This window comes from Mauremys reevesii, linkage group 20 (assembly GCF_016161935.1).
Source record: "Mauremys reevesii isolate NIE-2019 linkage group 20, ASM1616193v1, whole genome shotgun sequence".
NCBI classification, from domain to species: domain Eukaryota; kingdom Metazoa; phylum Chordata; order Testudines; family Geoemydidae; genus Mauremys; species Mauremys reevesii.
Genome location: NC_052642.1, coordinates 16,251,516 through 16,266,518, shown reverse-complemented (window position 1 = coordinate 16,266,518; position 15,003 = coordinate 16,251,516). Strand labels below are relative to the sequence as shown.

At 41.6% G+C, this 15,003-nt stretch overlaps 1 protein-coding gene across 18 annotated transcripts in view; it reads right to left on the bottom strand.

Moving 5' to 3' along the window:
* The window catches only part of MSI2 (musashi RNA binding protein 2), a 388,181-nt gene that overhangs the window by 364,219 nt on the left and 8,959 nt on the right, over nucleotides 1-15,003 (bottom strand). For 9 of the 18 annotated variants that reach the window (XM_039508148.1, XM_039508150.1, XM_039508161.1 and 6 more), the window contains exons 2-8: nucleotides 12,488-12,570; nucleotides 12,206-12,253; nucleotides 11,731-11,794; nucleotides 11,384-11,424; nucleotides 10,935-11,016; nucleotides 10,216-10,300; nucleotides 6,183-6,224 (exon numbers count right to left, since the gene is read on the bottom strand). In XM_039508148.1, the coding sequence (XP_039364082.1) occupies nucleotides 6,183-6,224; nucleotides 10,216-10,300; nucleotides 10,935-11,016; nucleotides 11,384-11,424; nucleotides 11,731-11,794; nucleotides 12,206-12,253; nucleotides 12,488-12,527 (402 nt within the window). In that variant the 5' untranslated portion in view covers nucleotides 12,528-12,570. Of the gene's footprint in view, nucleotides 1-6,182; nucleotides 6,225-10,215; nucleotides 10,342-10,934; nucleotides 11,017-11,383; nucleotides 11,425-11,730; nucleotides 11,795-11,889; nucleotides 12,013-12,142; nucleotides 12,309-12,487; nucleotides 12,571-15,003 lie in introns of those variants that run through there. The other 9 variants (XM_039508152.1, XM_039508151.1, XM_039508154.1 and 6 more) reach the window with 7 other exon arrangements.

The following is a 15,003-nucleotide window of genomic DNA, read 5'->3' as shown; positions in this document are numbered from 1 at the left end:
CAAAACAAAAAAAGCCGCACGCCCAGCTCAAAAAACCTACCCTTGTAAAGCCCAGGATATTTTGCCGAATATAAAGCTGCAACATACATTGCTCGATTACTTTTTCCCTCTGGTTGAATGAATTAAAGAGTGTGGCTGATGCTGCATCCTGGGTGGGTCACTGGCAGCTGAATTTGAACCTGGAACTTCTGGATTTTAAACCGTGAGCCTCAACTGCCAGAGCTAAAAGATCTAGATCCGTCAGGCAAGGCTGTAGCAGCCTCATCTACCACTGTATGTGGCCCAGCTGTCAATAGAGGGAGACAGGGCACAACACTTGGTGGGCAAAGGTTATGCCAGGGGTGGGAAAACTACGGCACATGGGAGGGATCCAGCACACCAGCCGTTTTAATTGGTCCCCTGAGCTCTCAGCTGGGGAGCGAGGTCTGAGGCTTGCCCCACTCAGGCACTCAGCCGGGGAGCAGGGTGAGGGGCGGCTCTCGGAAGCAGCGGCACGGCTTCCCTCCGGCTCCTATGCATAAGGGCAGCCAGAGGGCTCCGCTCTGCATGCTGCCCCTGCCCCAAGTGCTGCCCTCACAGCTCCCATTGGCCGGGAACTGCAGCCAATAGGAGCTGCAGGGGCAGTGCCTGCGGACAGGGCCACATGCAGAGCTGCCTGGCCATGCCTCCATGTAGGAGCTGGAGAAGGGACGTCTGCTTCCGGGAGCCGCTTGAGGTAAGTGCCGCCTGGAGCCTGCACCCCTGAGCCTCTCTCTGTGCCCCAACCCTGTGTCTGAGCCCTAATCTCTCTCCTGTCCTCTGAACCCCTCAATCCCAGCCCAGAACATCCTCCTCGACCCCAAACCCTGCAGCCCCAGCCCAGAGCCCGCACCCCCAGCTGGAGCCTGCAACCATTTCCTGCACACCAACCCCCTGCCCCAGCCCTGAACTCCTCTCATCCCCAGCCCCACCCCAGTGCTCGCACCCCCAGTCGGAGCCCCTTCCCCTCCCCCACAGCCCACTCCTCTGCCCCTCCCACACCCTGAACTCCTAACCGGAACAACCACCAAACGCTTGGCTCTCATAATGCCACTGGAAGGTGAATGCTTTGTAAGAAAACAGACATCTGGCTTGGATCTGCACAGCTGTCCAAGGGACTTAGACATCTGATTTCCATTAAAATTAAAGGGAAGTAGGCATCCAACCCCCCTAGATAGCTTTGACAATCTAACCTGTATATTTATTCTGGAAGGACTTGCTCCCTCCTTACTGCTTTGCAATAACTATTAAATATATTAGAGTGTAATAATATGATCCAAATGAAAGGGAATTCTGCTTTTCAATCAGAACGGAGGGGCGCGTGTGTTTGATTGCACACGTACGTTCCACATGCCCAGACAGCAATCTGCCTGCTTACTTGGTTAGATGGGAGACTACCTACCCACACAGAACCCTGTATGCCCATTTGCACATGGAAATTCAAAGCAAGAAATGAGCGAACACTCTGTCCACTGACTAGCATCTGAGGTTGATATAAGGCACTGTCAGGTTACTTTTAATAAAGAAACGTTTACACTCAACGCCCTCTTAAAAGCTTGAAATGAGACATGCTTCCCTGGCGCATCCAGACAAACACACAAAATCCTCTCCAGTCAAAATCTTTTCACTGTTTTGCGACTGCACGGTCATCTGGGATGATGTGTCCAGGTCGTGTGTGGATGGCATTATTTAATTTGAAATACAACCCTGAAAATGTAATGACCTCCACTCTGGGTTGACAACAGGTGCAGAACCCAGGATATTCAGCACCAAGAGCGTAGGCCTCTACCATTTGAACTAAAGGAGTAACTCCACTAGCTGGCAGCAACAGTAGGCTTGTCCTTTGTGTAGACCATCTACTGGAGAAAAACATAACACTTTTAGGTCAGCAGGTTACACTCAATAGTTTTTTTATATGTAATCTTCCTTCTGGCAAGTGGTCCAATCTACCCCACCTGCTAGGACTATTCACAACAAGCAGCACTGGACCCTGATATTAAGTGTTTGCGCGCACACACACGTTTCCTGTTTATGAATAGCACAGGGGACAGAGATTTTATTCGGATAAATAGGCAGTTGGATAACCAAGAGGGCGTCGAACATGCTCTGCCTTTCCATCAGAAACAGCTGGACTTCACTGCTGTCACTCTCCATGTGCAGTGACAGCAAGGCAACAGACTCCCTAGCACCCAGGCTCCTCCTGCAGCTGCTCAGCTCGGTGCACGCCCCAGCCCTGGCTCTTGCAGGCTGCCCGGGGAGCACAGAGGCCCTGCTGAAAAGGGAGCTGGCACCTCAGTGCTGCAGTCCCCAGGGCTACTCAGGGGGCCACTGCAGCAGCCAGAGCCCGAAATATGATGCCGAACAGACCAAGAGGTAAGGTATGGGCAGGGGATGTGCATGCCAGCAACTGGGCAAAAGAATCAGGGAATTGCATGCTGAGAGCTGGTCAAGGTGGCAAACTGGGGGGCGGGTTCACAAAGGGAATTGTTTTGCGGGCAGGTCTGTCAGGGAACAAGGAAGAGATTCGGATAATGAGGAGGTTGGGATAATCTGGTTTCGATAAAACAGGAACACGTACATCTAAAAAAACCCTCAACTGTTAGTGTCCTTATTGTTAACACTGGGAATGGAAGAATTTGGTCTTTTTTCTCCCGTGTACATATTGTTTTCTTTTTAAAAGATTTTCAGGTTAGTAATGCTATAGATGCTCCACTATTGCAACGTTCCTTTCAGAAGCTGGAAGTTAATCAGAATTTTTACCAGGTAACAGCGGCAACTGCAAGATTGTATATGTATATTTCCTCCATCTCAGTATTAGCCATATTCTATAGACTCAACAAGTTTTAAACCCCTGCAGCACAATTTCTTAAAACAATGGTTGCAAGTTGCCCTAGCCTTCACAAGAGGAGTAGGATTACACATTATGGTGTAATCCATTAGAGGCAAATGCCTAGAGACCTGCTAGTCATTCTACAAAAGAGGGGAAGAATTTTCAGCTGCCACTTCTTGCTTCATCACTGAGGTGTCAAATCCTGAAGACATAGGTAAGGGAGCCCAAAGGAAAGTGTGTTATCACAACCCTGTTTGAAAGACAGCAATTGGCCTTCTCTAAACATTAGTTTGATTGGACCATCACAAGGGGAGGGAAAAAAATAATTTGTAGACGCGAAAATAATTTACGTGCAGAAATAAGGTAAGTACGTGAACTGGCAAAGGGTTGCACATAATCCTAATGTTACCATAGTCCATCTCTCTGCTGACAGGACGTAAACAGTAAATTAACTCTTTAAACAGTCCAACATGCCACCTCTGAAGGTTGGCTCGGCAGGTAAAAAGGCCTGAGAGAGGAGTGAGGAAAGCACTGCTACATGCTACTTGTGACTGAGAACGGGGAACATTTCAAGTACCTAGCTTCCACCAATATATTTCAACAACAATCACTTTAGAGTGCAAAAAGCGTCTGTTTAAAAAAAGAATTAATATGATACTAAACATAACAGGAAGATGAACTACTGAGGAAAAATAAAATCACAAAAAGATAGACATTTCATTAATGGCATTAATCTCTATGGACTCAAGCATCAACTAGTTAATTAGATTGAAGTACAGTTGCATTTTAACACTGAACATTTACTGCTCAACTGGGATAGGTGAACTGCTAAATTCTAAAGCCTTAATTCAACAGCTAATTTTAAAAAAACAGGTTTTTATTTGTAAGACATATTAAAGAATATTATGACAGCACTAATATTAAATCTGTTCTTTATTACAACTAATTTACTATGTTTCCTTCCAATTTTAAGCCCTTTTTTAAGAAAAACTAAAAAACAACCTGCTAAACAAAAATTTGAATCCATTATTAAAAAGGTCTGAATAAAAATCAGGATTAGGCGTAGGCAAAATATCAGTTTTTCTCAAACTGGGGTCGCCGCTTGTGTAGGGAAAGCCCCTGGCGGGCCAGGCCGGTTTGTTTACCTGCCCCGTCTGCAGGTCCGTCCAATCGTGGCTCCCACTGGCTGCGGTTTGCCGCTGCAGGCCAACGAGGGCTGCTGGAAGCGGCAGACAGTAAGTCCCTCGGCCTGCGCCACTTCCAGCAGCCTCTATTGGCCCAGAGCAGCGAACCACGGCCAGTGGGAGCCGCAATCGGACGGACCTGTGGATGGGGCAGGTAAACAAACCGGCCCGGCCCGCCAGGGGCTTTCCCTACACAAGCGGTGACCCTAGTTTGAGAAACACTGCAAAATATGCTTATCTTTCCATACATGGTGGCTTCATGCTAAGAGTGGAAGCCTACATATGTGCCATCATTGGCCCTGTAACTTAGACATGTTTATGATCAAGAAAAAAGGCTTTTTTTTTTTTTTAAATCCACTTAGCAAAGATGACCTGATTTTGCATTCAGATCTTTAATGTGGAAGAATATTTTTGGCAACAATAAAAAATTAACTCACTCAGATCCATAATGCTCATTTGTCGTTGTTTTGAGAGGAAGTCTTACGGGAAAGTTTATCATCATTACAAGCTTTTGCAAACAATATGGAAAGTACAGACAGCTTTAGTAACAGAAGACAATTAGAAATTGAAAGATGCTTAAAAAAAAAGGTTCAGGGGAAACATATTACGAGGCAAGACTACCTTCATAACTTAATTTCAAGATTAGTTAGGACTTCTGTAGCTTTAAGGAATGCACTGTGTGAAACACAACACTACTCCAACAACATAATCCCAAAGCTATCAAACCCTACATAACACAAAACTCTTTGCTTAGTACAGAAACAAGCCAGCCCCCTCTTTTGTCACTAATTAACATTAGCTACATCTTAAGAAAGTAAGAGCCCTCAAGGAAAGGTTTAAGTACATTTGTTTAGTTTTAATTTCTGCATGTAGATTTTTTTTTTTAAATTGCTATTTCTCCTCTTGCTATATGGCCAAAGTTGTTAAATTACAGAGTTTTTTCTGGATGTGTGCTTTATACAGTATATAATGTTATAGCTTCATGCACTATTAAATTGCTTGCTCTCATGAGGAATTATGTACAATAAAAATATTAAGTTCAACTTATTTAGGCAGTCTCTCCCCATCCAGTTTCAACCACTATTCCCTTTTTGCCTGTGTCTACAACTTCCTATTCTCCTCTCTCCACACACACACTTCTTAATGAAGGGGCAGTACCATAACAGAATACAGAAGCAATCCAGGTTGATTTTAATATATATTAATGTTGTATACCAGTTGAATTAAGTTTTTGCAGTGGAGACAAAGCAAAAAAAAAAAAAAAAGAGGAAAGTTAACTGTAGAAACACTCTTTCAGACTCAGACTTCTAAAGTCAAGGTAACTGATTGCATATTGGAACTTGAAAAACCGTGTTTAGCAAAAGCGGTAGATCAGTTCTAAATATTAAGAACTGTTTCAATTCCACAAACAGGTCCTCCAGCACCAATAGTACCAAGATATATTTCAGAGATAGCATGCAGATGAAAGCTTCTCTGCACATGGCTAAAGTGTCTGTCCCAACATGGAAACTGACCACATTATAACAAAGTATGCCCTAAAAGGAGGTCACTTATCCAATAAGGCTAGTAGGATAAAAAGACTTAAAGCTCTTTATTCATCTTCTTGCAAAGGCATACCCAATGCCTATAAAAGTTCAGAGCTTCAGACCAATCAAGAACTCGCTACCCATCACTTAATAGTGCCCAAACACATCTCAAAAGTTATACAAAAGAAATCTCGCAAAGCATGGGGCAGAGATTTATTCCCCACCCATCAAAGTCAAGGAGTCAAAGTTCAGCCTGAAATGAGCAAGAAACCCTGCACTTAAACCAAACACTCTTCATAAATACTGTAGCAAGAGATGGTACAAAATACTGTAACAATTGTAAGTAACGCAGCAATGCTCTCCCATTACGATGAGAAAAAGCTAAGACTCCTTGAGACTGGCACAAATGACTGGGATTCCGTAAGGAGATAGTTAAACTGGAGACATGTAATATCGCACGAAGTAGCTCTCCTGTAGTTTCACAGCCATATGCTGATACCCTTAAGACGCCATGCGCTCCAGCTTTAAAAGCTTTCATTGCCAATTCCCTGTTTGAAACCTGAACTGCCTGGCAACAATGACTCTCTGTGTGCCTAAAATCCTATTATTGATCCTCCTACTTACCTTAGGCTGTGCTCGTCGGGGAAATGCAACTTTAGGGTCAATCTGAGGGAAAAGAAAGGGGAAAATCAACATGTTATTTTTTTTAAACCGTTGAATTATTAATCCCTCATTTCTCAGGCTTAAAATTCAGTACACTGGAGCAACTCAGGAGCTAACAGACTATGGTCAGTTTTAGAGTGGGACTGAATTGATCTCGCCTGTAAATGATCTATAGTGAATTCTATACTATAACTTACATGGTACACAAGATGCTCTGTACTAGTTTTTGTGCTGGTGCCTCTCCAACAAGAGCTGGGTGTTAAATATTACCGGCATATTCTGTAGATTTGTATAGGGATGGACTCCATTTTGGATCACAATCTTAATCTGCAAGTTTGTTCAAAAAGAAAACAAGAACTCCCCATCCCCCCAAAATAAAAAGATACAAAACACTAATCCAAATGATTTACTTTTAAATTATTAGAACTATCTTGTTAAAACAACTGCAAAGATTACTTTTTATAATTGAATTCCTAACTGATTTGTTTTACAGTTGCCATCAAAGGACACAGGTGGGCAATTAAAAAAAAAAAAGAAAGAAAAAAAATCCATGGATGGTCCAAAAAACACGAGTGCTAAACCTAGAAGAAACCACATTCTTAAAAGATTTATGCAGACTTTCTATGAAGGAGCTAACTAAAGTAATCTTAAAGGGAAAGCTAACAGCCACAGAAATAAAAAAACAACAAAAACAAATAACCACCTTGTTTCATCCCTTGATACCTTATTTTTAGATGCAGGGTTTACTGTCTGTTTGACTTCATAAGTTAAAAAAAAGCATGTCCCCAGTTCTCTGACAATTTTAAAGCAACTTAAAAATGAGACAGCTTTAAATTACAACTGTTTCCTGCCATTCAAGGTGTTAAACACAAAAATACACACCACCAGATTCATGGCTTGTTTTAAACAGAATAATGCTTCAAACTGCTATCTTTAAAGAAAAAAAAACACTAATGAAAGGTCTATATGCTGTTGAATTTCCTCCTCTTCTTTCAGCAGCATTTGCTCATAAGCACTTCTTTAATAAAAAGTTTTAAAAAATGGATGATTTAAAGGGAAAAACCGTGTGCATAACTGCAGTAGCATTTAATAGCTTCCAGTGTTACTTTTTTTTAATATCAAACTTAAATCTTGGCTTTGTTAAAGGATATTTTGAAATAGAAACTATTTTAAGGGAATATTAATTTAAGATTATTTTGTGGACGAGGAGTTGAGGTTTTTTAAACTAATGCTACAAGGAGATGTTGCTTATGGTGATGTCACTGACAGGTAACCCACCAGGTCACTCTATGTATCCGTAGTTTTATTCAGCTAAAACGTCAAAATTGTAAATGGTACAATCATTTAATACTCAATTCATAAATTAATTTGTCTGTATTATATAGAAGTGTTTTTTCTTTTTTAACATATACCTGAGAAATGAGTGATTACGTGCCACTTTATTGTTCAAAAAAATATTAAAAAGTCAAATCCTTTATCTAGAAAGCTAACCTTTTTCACAGAGATTATTATCTACAAATATATTCAGCACTGACTAGGTACTTGTCTACCAGGGAAATACAACAGGTGTGGATTTTCCATTGAGATACCTGAAGGCAGAAACAACTATGCACATTTCTGTATCAGCCTCCAAAGTTATACTGTTTGCTTTTAAAAACAAGTTACCAAAAAGAGAAAGATAATTAAATAGACTCCAATCACACCACAATGGCATTATTGTAAAGTTTGGCACTGGCAAAAAGTTGTATCAGACATCAAATTCTGAAGCATAATACTCAGTTTACAGAGGCCAGTTCTCAAAGCAAAGGGGTCTTTACACCACAATGAAAATATCAGGTTCAAATAACTTAATTTTTCTCATTGGAAAACTTTTTTCTCATTGGAAAACAAGCATTAGCATGTTTAAGGGAACACACAATCAGCATGGCAAATCCGTACCTTTTGCACATCCCTGTCAACTATTGAAACAACCAGCAAAACAAAGCAAAAACTTCTACCAAAAAAAAAATTAGTTAGTTAGATACAACTCTACTTACTGTATCTACAAGTCCTCTAGGAAATGACTATAATACTATTTCTGATATGAATGGACATTACCTAAACAAAGCTTTTAACGTAACTGTAAACAAGAGCGCCGTTTCCATGCCAATACCCAACCGATCTGATCTGCCTCCTGTGCTGAACGTTGAAACAGAGTCAAATGCTATGTTAAACTAAAGAACAGTTACTATCATATGTCTACAAATAAATGGCTGAGTGAGAACTTGGTTGGTTTTACTTTTTGATATACGCTGTTGTTGTCATGGGTGGGTTCTGTTTGTTTAAGTAGAATCAATCACTGCAGCATAATCAAATCTGATGTAAGTTTATTTTTGTCTATTTCTTTGCCCTTCCCCTGCCCACGAGCAAATTAAATACATTCCAGTGATTGAACTGTGATGTAGGGCTAAGGGAAGGAGATTAAAAAAAAATCATCAATAATAATTTTGGGGAGCTTCTAGGTTACTGGGGTTTTTTAAATCAAGTTCAAGAAATTTTGCCTGCCTTATCTTTTATCTAAACTTAGTCTTTTTGTTAAAAGAAATTATATTGAATACAGTTGTACAGCAGAAATCTGATGAGAGTTTAATCTCAGAGTTCAGTTGAATCAGTTATCTTGCCATATCTAATTAAACCTAAAATCAAATTATTAAGGAATGTGAAAGCATGAGCTACGTGTTCAGACAAGCCCAGCAGAATTTACTGGGCAAATTAAAACACTACATTCCACCTGCTTCTGTAGGGTTATTTTTTAAAATGTAAGTTTAAAAAAAAAAAAAAGAAAATATCATGCACTCATGTCGGGTTCAGTTCTTCTGTTCTTTATTTAGCTATATTCATCACAAAATAAGTCTTAACAGCATTAAAACGTAATCCCACCAACCATCAATGCTCATGTTGAAAGAAAACATTTAAGATCCAAAACATGTACCATAAAAGACAGTTACGAATAACAAAAACACTTGACACATTTAGCAGATGTTCTGCCAGGCAGTTAAACCAATAAGATTCTTCCCTTCCCAAAATTCTGTCCCTTTCAGACAGCACTGTACCAAAAGCAATAATGACCTTTACTAGTGTCCTTTTTTCTAAGTTTGCTGAGGCTTATAATTGAAACAAAGTAACAAGCCCCAAACTCCACTTTTTGGCATGGCACTGATAGAAGAATTAAAACCAGGGCCTATCTGCATAAACACTTATGTCCACTGCCAGATCCAATACTGAAAATGCAATATGTGGGGCAAATCATTTCATGTAAAAAAAGAATAGCAAAAAAGTAACAAATTGGCTGAATCTCTTGAGCATTTTCCTGCATGATCCACTGGGGACTTATTACAGTGAAAAGCTTTGCAAAAATAATCTATTGTTTGTGCTTCTTCCAAAGAGCCCAAAATGTTTTACTACATAAACCTTTAAGTCTCACAACACCCTCCTCCCCCTCCCTCCAAAAAAACCTACTTTGAGAGAAGTGAGATTGGAAGAACTACGGAAATGTGTGTCATTCAAGGGTAAATCATCAACTTCTAGGATAAGATGTAAAAAATAAAGAAAAAAAGTTCCTACCAAGAGTGGCCTCTATTTTACTTATGCACCCTTCCTCTACTCCCTTCTCCCCCCCAAAAGAGAGTTAGTTTTTTACTCTATGATATTGTTAATTTCACTGTGAGGCTGGAAGATCATAATCTGCATTTGTAGTTTTTAAAAACAAAACAAAACACTTTTGTTTACCATAAGTGACAGCTTTTCAAAGTTAAAAGTGAAATCTGAAAAATGATCAGAAGGAACATCTAGCTCAGGGACAGTTTTATGTTGAGTTTAAACAAAAAACAAAAACAAAAACTGCACCTCCAGCAAACCAAACAAAAAGGACACTGTCCCTTTAAATAAGCCTGTCACAGTCATAACATTGCAGGAAATAAAGGACACATTAAAAACAACAACACACATCACATACCGTCTTGGAATCTAATTCATGATGGGGCTGAGCTAATACTTTATCTACACTTGCCGGATCAGCAAACGTAACGAAACCGAAGCCTCTGAAATGAGACAAAGAACAAGGTGGGGGGGGAGGGAACATAAGAGCTAGACAAAAAAAAAAAAGCCTAATAAAAATAAAAATAAAGAACAGTTTCTTCCTTTCCCCATCTGCCCACTCCCCCTGAAAAACATCTCAGGTTCAGGAGGGAGGAGATAATCTAGGTCTCTCCAATCCCACCTCCTCTTCACCTTTCAACCCCTTCTTCATGCTTTGTTTTATACTGGAGCACACAGAACTGGGGTGTTGTGATCACTGTCTTAGAGAGAGAGAGGGGAAACCAAAGATACTTTAAAAAAAAACAAATACAACTGTCTGCAAAGTACACAGCAAAAATAGGTATGTGTGTGTTCTATTCGGAGTACTCCATAATTAATCAAAAGAGGAAAGGGCAATTAAAATGACAGTGCAAAAAAGGGGGAAAAATCATATAAACAGGTCACAATCAATAGTCTTCAGCATTTTGTTTAGGGGATGGGAAAGTTTATAAAAAATCATTTTAAACTAAAAAGGTATAGACATATTCCTAGGTACTTTTGCACAGACAATACACACACACACACACACACACACACACAACTTTAAAACTTTGATTGTAAAACAAATTAAATTAAAAAAAGAGGAGGAGGATTTACCTGGAACGTTTTGTGGTAGGGTCCCTCATGACCATACATTCTCTAATTTCTCCAAATTTGCTAAAATAGTCTCTAAGGCTATCTGTAGAGAGAGAAGGAAAGAGAGAGAGAAAGAAAGAGGGAGGGGAGAAGAGAAATAAAAGCAAATGCAATTCTGATCACTCAAGGAGTTTTAATTTGTGGTGGGATGGATGGGGGGGGGTTGCGTTTCTTTTTAAAGGCGCGCGCGCGCACACACAATTTAAGGTCGAATAGAGGACTCGACAAAGGCTTTGCTATTTGGGGGGAAAAATACAGATCTACAACCTTGTTCAGGAGAAGTGTGTGTGTTGTGGGGGGGGGGACCCCAACGGAGAGAGGTAACTGCACTGGGATAACAAAGAGCAATCAAGCAGCCAGGGGTGAGGGTGGTGGCCCCCCCCCACACACACACACACCCTGTCCCTTACCTGGTGAGGTTTGCCAGCTCAGGCCTCCAATAAACATTTTACTGGAAGAAGAAAACAGAACAGAGTTAAGCACAGATGTCAGATCGGCCATTTTGACGTGTAACTTACAAAAGCTGAAAGGAAGAGAGAGTGAGGGAGCGCGCCGGGGGGAAGAGAGGAGGTGGGGAAGAAGGGAGGAGAGGAGGGGTGAGGGAGGGGGGCAGTTCAGTGCCACCCACCCAAGGTGAGCAACTCAGGGACAGGGGGGCACCGGCACGGCTCTGCCTTCGGGGCTCTCTCCGATCCCCCCTCCCCCGGCCAAGGAAAGCAGATCAAGTGGGAATGGGGGGCAGGGGGGGTAAACTTACCCAGGGTCGTGTTGGGAGTCGTTTGGGCTTCCAGAGGTAGCTTGGCTCCCATCTGCCTCCATGTCTGCAAAAACCCACAGTGATCCTGAGCAGCGCAGAGCGAAAGCCCCTGAAGAAACCCCCACCACCCTCCCCCCCTTTTTTTTTTTCTTCTCCTACCAGAGAATATTACTGGAGAGAGGAGCCGGGGAAGCAGCCAGATCCGTCACACGTGGGATCAGCTTAGCTCAGCTCCTTCCCTCCCCCCCATCTACCATCCTCTCCTCCCTCCATCTCCTGCTCCCTCCTCCTCCTCTTCCCTCCCCCCCTCCTCCGAACGCACGTGGGGCGGAGTTCTAGAACGTAATGTAACCCATTCGGAGGACGTCATCAGTCTCAGCACTGCCCCCTTCCCCCCCAACTGCTCTCACACTCTTTGACCGTGACCTGGATCCTTCAGCTGCCTCTTCGCAGGGCTGGAGGGAAGGCTGCTAACCTCGCTCGGCTGTCGGCATGGTCCATCTATGCCTGGGAGCCCGGCTGCCTGCAAAGGGGGGGGGGGGGAATACAGAAGGAGCAGCTGCTCATCGTCTTGGAGTCTATAATAAATAAGAACAACCTTGCAGCTAAAGCAACCTGTCTTGGAGCCTTTGCTAAAATCAGAGTGACACCCCCCCCCAAAAAAAAATGATGCAAGGGTGTCCAGTTTGAGACATTTTAAAAGGAGGGGATAGTCCACACACACCCAAATGACAAATAAGATCTATAAATAGCTTACTGTAACAAGATCTTCCAAAGCAAGTGTCCTGTCTTTGCATCAGTTCATGCAGCACCTAGCACAATGGGTCCGGATTCTGACAGCTCATGAAATAGAAACAACACATCATCATCATCATCGCTTTAAATTACTCCCCAAAGGCCTAATGCTGGAGTCTGTTCTCAGTCGAAATCTCCATCTGCTACAGTGCCAGTTTTGCTTGTGGCTGCAAGATCAGACCCCCCCAAAATGAGGGAGGAGACATGGATGCGGGCTTTCTGCTCTTCCCAGCATCACCCTTTCTATTCTCTCCTTTAACAAAGAATTTTACTGGCCTGAAGGAAATAATTGGGTGAGGAGGGGGACACTTCACTTAAAAAGGAAAAAAAAAGTTTGTGACCTGTTAAAATAAATTAGATTTAATTGTCAAGTGAGAAGATGTGAATCAGAACACGTAGTGCCGAACATGTGTATGCAACCTAGGGCCCCAGTCTGTTCACGGTACCAACGTTAAGCACATGCGTGTTTGCAGAATCAGGGTCTTCCTGTTAAATACACACACACACGCGCGCACAAAGCTAGTTTCTAACTTCTTTAAAGCAGGACTCTGCATGGAATTCACAAATCCAAAGGAAGCATCATCCAGTGATTAAATCACAAGGCTGGAGGTCTGGGTTCTTTTCCCTAGTCTGCCACTGTCTCACTGCATGACCTTGGGCAAGCTATTTGACCTCTCTGTGCTCAGCTTCCTACCCAGAAGATGGGGATAATGACAACTACCTCAAAAGGTATCCTGTGCACCCTAATTCAGAGCTTTACTCAGGCAAACCCACTTGTAAACCCTTGTGCCCAGATGTTACACAATGTGTTTGTAAAACACTTTGACAAACTCAGATGGAAAATGCTCTAGAAATGCCAACTATTATCATAATTATGTAAGGTTAAAGCAATCAGTTCCACCTAAAGTGAGAACAGTGTAGAATGAATGCAGGCTGTGTGCATCCGACGAAGTGGGTATTCACCCACGAAAGCTCATGCTCCAATACATCTGTTAGTCTATAAGGTGCCCCAGGACTCTGCTGCTTTTACAGATCCAGACTAACACAGCTACCCGTCTGATACTTGACACTGATTTTGGGCACAGCATAACTGAGGATCCCAAAATCAGAAGACACGTTTGAAAATATACACCTGTGAGTAGTCAAATTTTTAGATGTTTTGTTAGCAATTATTTAGTAACTATTTTTTAAAATATGCATAATGTTTCTACCGAGTTTCACCTAGGGGTACTTGAGATGCTTTCTCACTGAAGAAACAGAAGCCCTGATCCTGCAAAGACACATGAATATGCTTAACTTTACACGTTGTGAATAGTCTTTTTGACTCACTAAGTGTGTTTATTTAAGCATGAGCCTTTGCAGTATCAGGACCCAAAACTCACACTGATAGTGTTTCTTTAATACAGCAATCTTTGTATTGTGATACTGACTCCTTTAAAAACAAACAAACAAACAAAAAACTTCTAATACAACAGCCTTTATATGGTACAATACGTCCTGAATTTTGTACAATATAAATTCTTTCTTAAAATATATTTGTACCACTGTTTTTCTGCTCCCCTGCTGATATTTATAAGGGTCTTTACAGCAAGGGAAAATGGGGGGAGGAAGGGCTGACAGGAACAACTTCAAGTTGCCATTGTGTGAGATAGGAATTGAAATGGACTATCAGCAAAACAAAGAAACTGACAAACACAGAGTTGTCAAATGCACAAAGTAAAGCGGAGGCGGGGAGGAAAGGGGGAGCAATAGAGGAAATATCCTTTTCTCTCTAAGCCTCTTTCAGATTTTAGATATTCTTCATAATAATCACAGGGAAATTACCAGACAGAAACATGACTCTCAAGATGACATTGCCCCTTTAATCTTTTTTACCATGATGCAAAATTTTAAAGGGACACTGTCTGTCAAGATAAAAATCCTGGGACAAATTCTGCGCTCAGACATAAGTGACTCTAATGAAGCCAGTCATAACGAAGAAAATAATTTGGACTCGTGTATTTAAAAAGTATCTTACCTGTGTTACCAGTAATATCATAGAGAATCAAAAGTCAAATTATTTGTAAAATATAGTGTACATCTGAGCTGCTTGTTTTACTCAGCTTGGGTGATTTAAGTAGACGGGTCAGTTTCACTCTGTCAATAGTAATTTTTTCTGTCTGGTTCTCCTGCACTGGCACAGCACTTTTGTATTTAGGTTTCCAGCTAAAACATGTCTAATGGTTAAGCAAGCCCCTATTTCCTTTGAAGGGAACAGGAGCAAGGAGTGTTTTTCATCTTCAAAGTGCTTTACAAACTCTAAAAGCTAGAATGTCTGGTAGGTGGGGAAAAACTATGTAGGGGACAGAAAAGTATCCTGGTATTTCTACTGTATTGTCTCATCAGTTGCGGGTTTTGTCCCACATGGGACTGGCAGAGGGGTAGGTCCACTAAGGCCAGGGAGTTGAGGAGTTATGACTCTGCTCTGTGGTTTTGTTG